Genomic DNA, 6,610 nt, shown 5'->3' on the forward strand with positions numbered 1-6,610 from the left:
GTAACTCTCTAGGTCAAGCCAGTAGGTTACAGTAGGTTACAGTAGTTTGTAACGCTCTAGGTCATGCCAGTAGGCTACAGTAGGTTGTATCTCTCTAGGTCATGCCAGTAGGCTACAGTAGGTTGTATCTCTCTAGGTCATGCCAGTAGGCTGCAGTAGGTTGTAACTCTCTAGGTCAAGCCAGTAGGTTACAGTAGGTTACAGTAGGTTGTAACGCTCTAGGTCATGCCAGTAGCCTACAGTAGGTTGTATCTCTCTAGGTCATACCACTAGGCTACAGTAGGTTGTATCTCTCTAGGTCATGCCAGTAGACTACAGTAGGTTGTATCTCTCTAGATCATGCCAGTGGGTTACAGTAGGTTGTATCTCTCTAGGTCATGCCAGTAGGTTACAGTAGGTTGTAACTCTCTAGGTCATGCCAGTAGGCTACACTAGGTTGTAACTCTCTAGGTCATGCTAGTAGGCTAACGTGGGTAGTGCATCTCTCTAGGTCATGCCAGTAGGATACAGTAGGTTGTATCTCTCTAGATCATGCCAGTGGGTTACAGTAGGTTGTATCTCTCTAGGTCATATCAGTAGGTTACAGTAGGTTGTATCTCTCTAGGTCATGCCAGTAGGCTACAGTAGGTTGTATCTCTCTAGATCATGCCAGTGGGTTACAGTAGGTTGTATCTCTCTAGGTCATACCACTAGGCTACAGTAGATTGTATCTCTCTAGGTCATGCCAGTAGGCTACAGTAGGTTGTATCTCTCTAGATCATGCCAGTGGGTTACAGTAGGTTGTATCTCTCTAGGTCATACCAGTAGGTTACAGTAGGTTGTATCTCTCTAGGTCATGCCGGTAGGTTACAGTAGGTTGTATCTCTCTAGGTCATGCCAGAAGGCTACAGTAGGTTGTATCTCTCTAGGTCATACCAGTAGGTTACAGTATGTTGTATCTCTCTAGGTCATGCTAGTAGGCTGTATCTCTCTAGGTCATGCCAGTAGGATACAGTAGGTTGTAACTCTCTAGGTCAAGCCAGTAGGCTACAGTAGGTTGTATCTCTCTAGGTCAAGCTAGTAGGTTACATGAGGTTGTATCTCTCTAGGTCATGCCAGTAGGTTACAGTAGGTTGTATCTCTCTAGGTCATGCCAGTAGGCTACAGTAGGTTGCATCTCTCTAGGTCATGCTAGTAGGTTGAATCTCTCTAGGTCATGCCAGTAGGCTACAGTAGGTTGTATCTCTCTAGGTCAAGCTAGTAGTGTACAGGAGGTTGTATCTCTCTAGGTCATGCCAGTATGTTACAGTAGGTTGTATCTCTCTAGGTCATGCCAGTAGGCTACAGTAGGTTGTATCTCTCTAGATCATGCCAGTGGGTTACAGTAGGTTGTATCTCTCTAGGTCATACCAGTAGGTTACAGTAGGTTGTATCTCTCTAGGTCATGCCAGTAGGCTACAGTAGGTTGTATCTCTCTAGGTCATGCCAGTAGGCTACAGTAGGTTGTATCTCTCTAGGTCGTGCCAGTAGGTTACAGTAGGTTGTATCTCTCTAGGTCATGCCAGTAGGCTAAAGTAGGTAGTATCTCTCTAGGTCATGCCAGTAGGCTAAAGTAGGTAGTATCTCTCAAGGTCATGCCAGCAGGCTACAGTAGGTTGTAACTCTCTAGGTCAAGCCAGTAGGTTACAGGAGGTTGTATCTCTCTAGGTCATGCCAGTAGGATACAGTAGGTTTTATCTCTCTAGGTCATGCCGGTAGGTTACAGTAGGTTGTATCTCTCTAGGTCATGCCAGTAGGCTACAGTAGGTTGTATCTCTCTAGGTCATACCAGTAGGTTACAGTATGTTGTATCTCTCTAGGTCATGCTAGTAGGCTGTATCTCTCTAGGTCATGCCAGTAGGATACAGTAGGTTGTAACTCTCTAGGTCAAGCCAGTAGGCTACAGTAGGTTGTATCTCTCTAGGTCAAGCTAGTAGGTTACAGGAGGTTGTATCTCTCTAGGTCATGCCAGTAGGTTACAGTAGGTTGTATCTCTCTAGGTCATGCCAGTAGGCTACAGTAGGTTGTATCTCTCTAGGTCATGCTAGTAGGTTTAATCTCTCTAGGTCATGCCAGTAGGCTACAGTACGTTGTATCTCTCTAGGTCAAGCTAGTAGGTTACAGGAGGTTGTATCTCTCTAGGTCATGCCAGTAGGTTACAGTAGGTTGTATCTCTCTAGGTCACGTCAGTAGGCTACAGTAGGTTGTAACTCTCTCGGTCATGCCAGTAGGATACAGTAGGTTGTATCCAAGTGGTTGTATCTCTCTAGGTCATGCCAGTAGGTTCCAGTAGGTTGTATCTCTCTTGGTCATGCCACTAGGCTACAGTAGGCTGTATCTCTCTAGGTCATGCCAGTAGGCTACAGTAGGTTGTATCTCTCTAGGTCATGCCAGTAGGATACAGTAGGTTGTATCTCTCTAGGTCATGCCAGTAGGTTACAGTAGGTTGTATCTCTCTAGGTCATGCCAGTAGGCTACAGTAGGTTGTATCTCTCTAGGTCATGCCAGTAGGTTACAGTATGTTGTATATCTCTAAGTCATGCCAGCAGGCTACAGTAGGTTGTAACTCTCTAGGTCATGCTAGTAGGCTGTATCTCTCTAGGTCATGCCAGTAGGATACAGTAGGTTGTAACTCTCTAGGTCAAGCCAGTAGGCTACAGTAGGTTGTATCTCTCTAGGTCAAGCTAGTACGTTACAGGAGGTTGTATCTCTCTAGGTCATGCCAGTAGGTTACAGTAGGTTGTATCTCTCTAGGTCATGCCAGTAGGCTACAGTAGGTTGTAACTCTCTAGGTCAAGCCAGTAGGTTACAGTAGGTTACAGTAGTTTGTAACGCTCTAGGTCATGCCAGTAGGCTACAGTAGGTTGTATCTCTCTAGGTCATGCCAGTAGGCTACAGTAGGTTGTATCTCTCTAGGTCATGCCAGTAGGCTGCAGTAGGTTGTAACTCTCTAGGTCAAGCCAGTAGGTTACAGTAGGTTACAGTAGGTTGTAACGCTCTAGGTCATGCCAGTAGCCTACAGTAGGTTGTATCTCTCTAGGTCATACCACTAGGCTACAGTAGGTTGTATCTCTCTAGGTCATGCCAGTAGACTACAGTAGGTTGTATCTCTCTAGATCATGCCAGTGGGTTACAGTAGGTTGTATCTCTCTAGGTCATGCCAGTAGGTTACAGTAAGTTGTAACTCTCTAGGTCATGCCAGTAGGCTACACTAGGTTGTAACTCTCTAGGTCATGCTAGTAGGCTAACGTGGGTAGTGCATCTCTCTAGGTCATGCCAGTAGGATACAGTAGGTTGTATCTCTCTAGATCATGCCAGTGGGTTACAGTAGGTTGTATCTCTCTAGGTCATGCCAGTAGGTTACAGTAGGTTGTATCTCTCTAGGTCATGCCAGTAGGCTACACTAGGTTGTAACTCTCTAGGTCATGCCAGTAGGCTACAGTAGGTTGTATCTCTCTAGATCATGCCAGTGGGTTACAGTAGGTTGTATCTCTCTAGGTCATACCACTAGGCTACAGTAGGTTGTATCTCTCTAGGTCATGCCAGTAGGCTACAGTAGGTTGTATCTCTCTAGATCATACCAGTGGGTTACAGTAGGTTGTATCTCTCTAGGTCATACCAGTAGGTTACAGTATGTTGTATCTCTCTAGGTCATGCTAGTAGGCTGTATCTCTCTAGGTCATGCCAGTAGGATACAGTAGGTTGTAACTCTCTAGGTCAAGCCAGTAGGCTACAGTAGGTTGTATCTCTCTAGGTCAAGCTAGTAGGTTACAGGAGGTTGTATCTCTCTAGGTCATGCCAGTAGGTTACAGTAGGTTGTATCTCTCTAGGTCATGCCAGTAGGCTACAGTAGGTTGTATCTCTCTAGGTCATGCTAGTAGGTTGAATCTCTCTAGGTCATGCCAGTAGGCTACAGTACGTTGTATCTCTCTAGGTCAAGCTAGTAGGTTACAGGAGGTTGTATCTCTCTAGGTCATGCCAGTAGGTTACAGTAGGTTGTATCTCTCTAGGTCACGTCAGTAGGCTACAGTAGGTTGTAACTCTCTCGGTCATGCCAGTAGGATACAGTAGGTTGTATCCAAGTGGTTGTATCTCTCTAGGTCATGCCAGTAGGTTCCAGTAGGTTGTATCTCTCTTGGTCATGCCACTAGGCTACAGTAGGCTGTATCTCTCTAGGTCATGCCAGTAGGCTACAGTAGGTTGTATCTCTCTAGGTCATGCTAGTAGGTTGAATCTCTCTAGGTCATGCCAGTAGGCTACAGTAGGTTGTATCTCTCTAGGTCAAGCTAGTAGGTTACAGGAGGTTGTATCTCTCTAGGTCATGCCAGTAGGTTACAGTAGGTTGTATCTCTCTAGGTCACGTCAGTAGGCTACAGTAGGTTGTAACTCTCTCGGTCATGCCAGTAGGATACAGTAGGTTGTATCCAAGTGGTTGTATCTCTCTAGGTCATGCCAGTAGGTTCCAGTAGGTTTTATCTCTCTTGGTCATGCCACTAGGCTACAGTAGGCTGTATCTCTCTAGGTCATGCCAGTAGGCTACAGTAGGTTGTATCTCTCTAGGTCATGCCAGTAGGCTACAGTAGGTTGTATCTCTCTAGGTCATGCCAGTAGGCTACAGTAGGTTGTAACTCTCTAGGTCATGCCAGTAGGCTACAGTAGTTTGTAACGCTCTAGGTCATGCCAGTAGACTACAGTAGGTTGTATCCAAGTGGTTGTATCTCTCTAGGTCATGCCAGTAGGTTCCAGTAGGTTGTATCTCTCTTGGTCATGCCACTAGGCTACAGTAGGGTGTATCTCTCTAGGTCATGCCAGCAGGCTACAGTAGGTTGTATCTCTCTAGGTCATGCCAGTAGGCTACAGTAGGTTGTAACTCTCTAGGTCATGCCAGTAGGCTGCAGTAGGTTGTAACTCTCTAGGTCATGCCAGTAGCCTACAGTAGGTTGTATCCAAGTGGAAACAATTATCAACCCAATGCGGAAAGTGTCGAATTTGGTCAACAACAAAATTAATGGCTTATTTGCTACGTGAGGTTTCCTTGATCTAACGGAAGTTTCATAAAGCTTAAGTAATGTGGACACGTGGACATACCGACAACTTTGATAAAAACACTATAGGAGTTGTCTCCAGATCGCTATGCATATTCATGCTAGTAGCTTAGCATTTCTCTCCATTGAATACAGGCGGTTGACGACAACAACCCTCATAGAATATAAACAATAGATTACAATAATAAGATGTATCCACCAATCCAAAGACAGGATAGGCAGGAGAAAGACAACCCGCAGTGCCGCTTTTGGACAACGACTCCACTTCTTAGGGCAGAGAGACACCTTGTCAGTATATCCATAATCTTTGGTGTAGCCAACCCAACTCTCACATGGCACTATTGGGGGGACCGGTGTGTAGTAAAACATCACTACATGAAAATCACTACATGCCGTGCCCGTGCCCCCCAGTCTGCGTTCAGCAGATAGACCCTTCTCAAATATATATGTTAAGTCACTTTTTGGAAACGGAACGTAGAAAACAAGGGGTAGCTTGTTCTCTACATTGTCTGATTCTACACATATCAGTCATCATCCCAGGGCCCTCCGTTGAAGAGGTATTGACGAGCAAACTGCGAATATCCAAAGTTAAAAACACATTTAAGGCGGAACTTACTGGTGTTAATCAGATCTCCTATTTCCACCTCTTCATCTTCCAATGTGACAGTAATCTCCCCTTCCTTCTTCACTCCAAAAACGACATCGTCTTTCTCCTCTTCTTTTACTGTAACACCCTCCTCTTTCACTCTGAACGCGTCTTCCTCTTCTTTCACTGAAACGTCTTTCTCTTCTTCTTTCACGGTAACAGCCTCACCCTCTACTTCTTGTTTTACTGTAACGGACTCCTCTTCCTTCTCCTCTTTCACGACAACGTTCAGCCCCAGAGGTTCTTTCTCCGTCCAGCAGACCACCTCTTCTTCAGCAGGAGGAGAGTAGTTTAGGGAGCTCATGTTCGGGGATGTTAGCTAGTTATCATTAGCGACTAGGCTAGTGCTAACTTAACCAGCCAGCTACAATAGCTGACTAATACAAAATAACGTAATATTGAATTAAATAGGTTAACAAGTAGATACGACAGAAGTGTGTCTAAAACACAGTAGCTAATATACGCCGAAAGCGTATAAATAGCTTGAATCTTTCGGCTATGTTGGCTAACCAGCTACGGAGGTGGATGACGAGCTGTTTCTGAAGACCCGTCCACTAGATTATACGTCACGCTAGCAGCATCGCCTCCGTCTGCTGACTGGAGTGGAAAACGCAGTTGAGAATCATATTTTATTTTCAGACAAATATTATTTTAAATGGTTTTAATTAAATAATACTATTATATTGAGACATACAAAGACCTGAATGTGTTGATTGATTAGTGCGAATAAAAAACGTTTACTACAGCACATGTAAGGCAGTTTCATTAAGTCAAACAACATCTAAATAAGTAGCTAGCTACTGTAGGTCTATACTGTTCCTACAAGGTGTAACAATACATCATGTAGATGTATATAATGAACAGACTAGATCTATACTGCTCCTACATGGTGTAACAATAC

General features: G+C 44.7%; 1 protein-coding gene across 1 annotated transcript in view; it reads right to left on the minus strand.

The window, feature by feature from the left end:
• The window catches only part of LOC139567180 (zinc finger protein 180-like), a 58,091-nt gene extending 51,784 nt beyond the window's left edge, over positions 1 to 6,307 (minus strand). Inside the window, exon 1 of the mRNA XM_071388682.1 lies at positions 5,680 to 6,307. Within this exon, the coding sequence (XP_071244783.1) occupies positions 5,680 to 6,013 (334 nt within the window). The 5' untranslated portion in view covers positions 6,014 to 6,307. The remainder of the gene's footprint in view (positions 1 to 5,679) is intronic.
• Positions 6,308 to 6,610: the final 303 nt, after the last annotated feature.

This window comes from Salvelinus alpinus, unplaced genomic scaffold (genome assembly GCF_045679555.1).
Source record: "Salvelinus alpinus unplaced genomic scaffold, SLU_Salpinus.1 scaffold_63, whole genome shotgun sequence".
Classification (NCBI taxonomy): domain Eukaryota; kingdom Metazoa; phylum Chordata; class Actinopteri; order Salmoniformes; family Salmonidae; genus Salvelinus; species Salvelinus alpinus.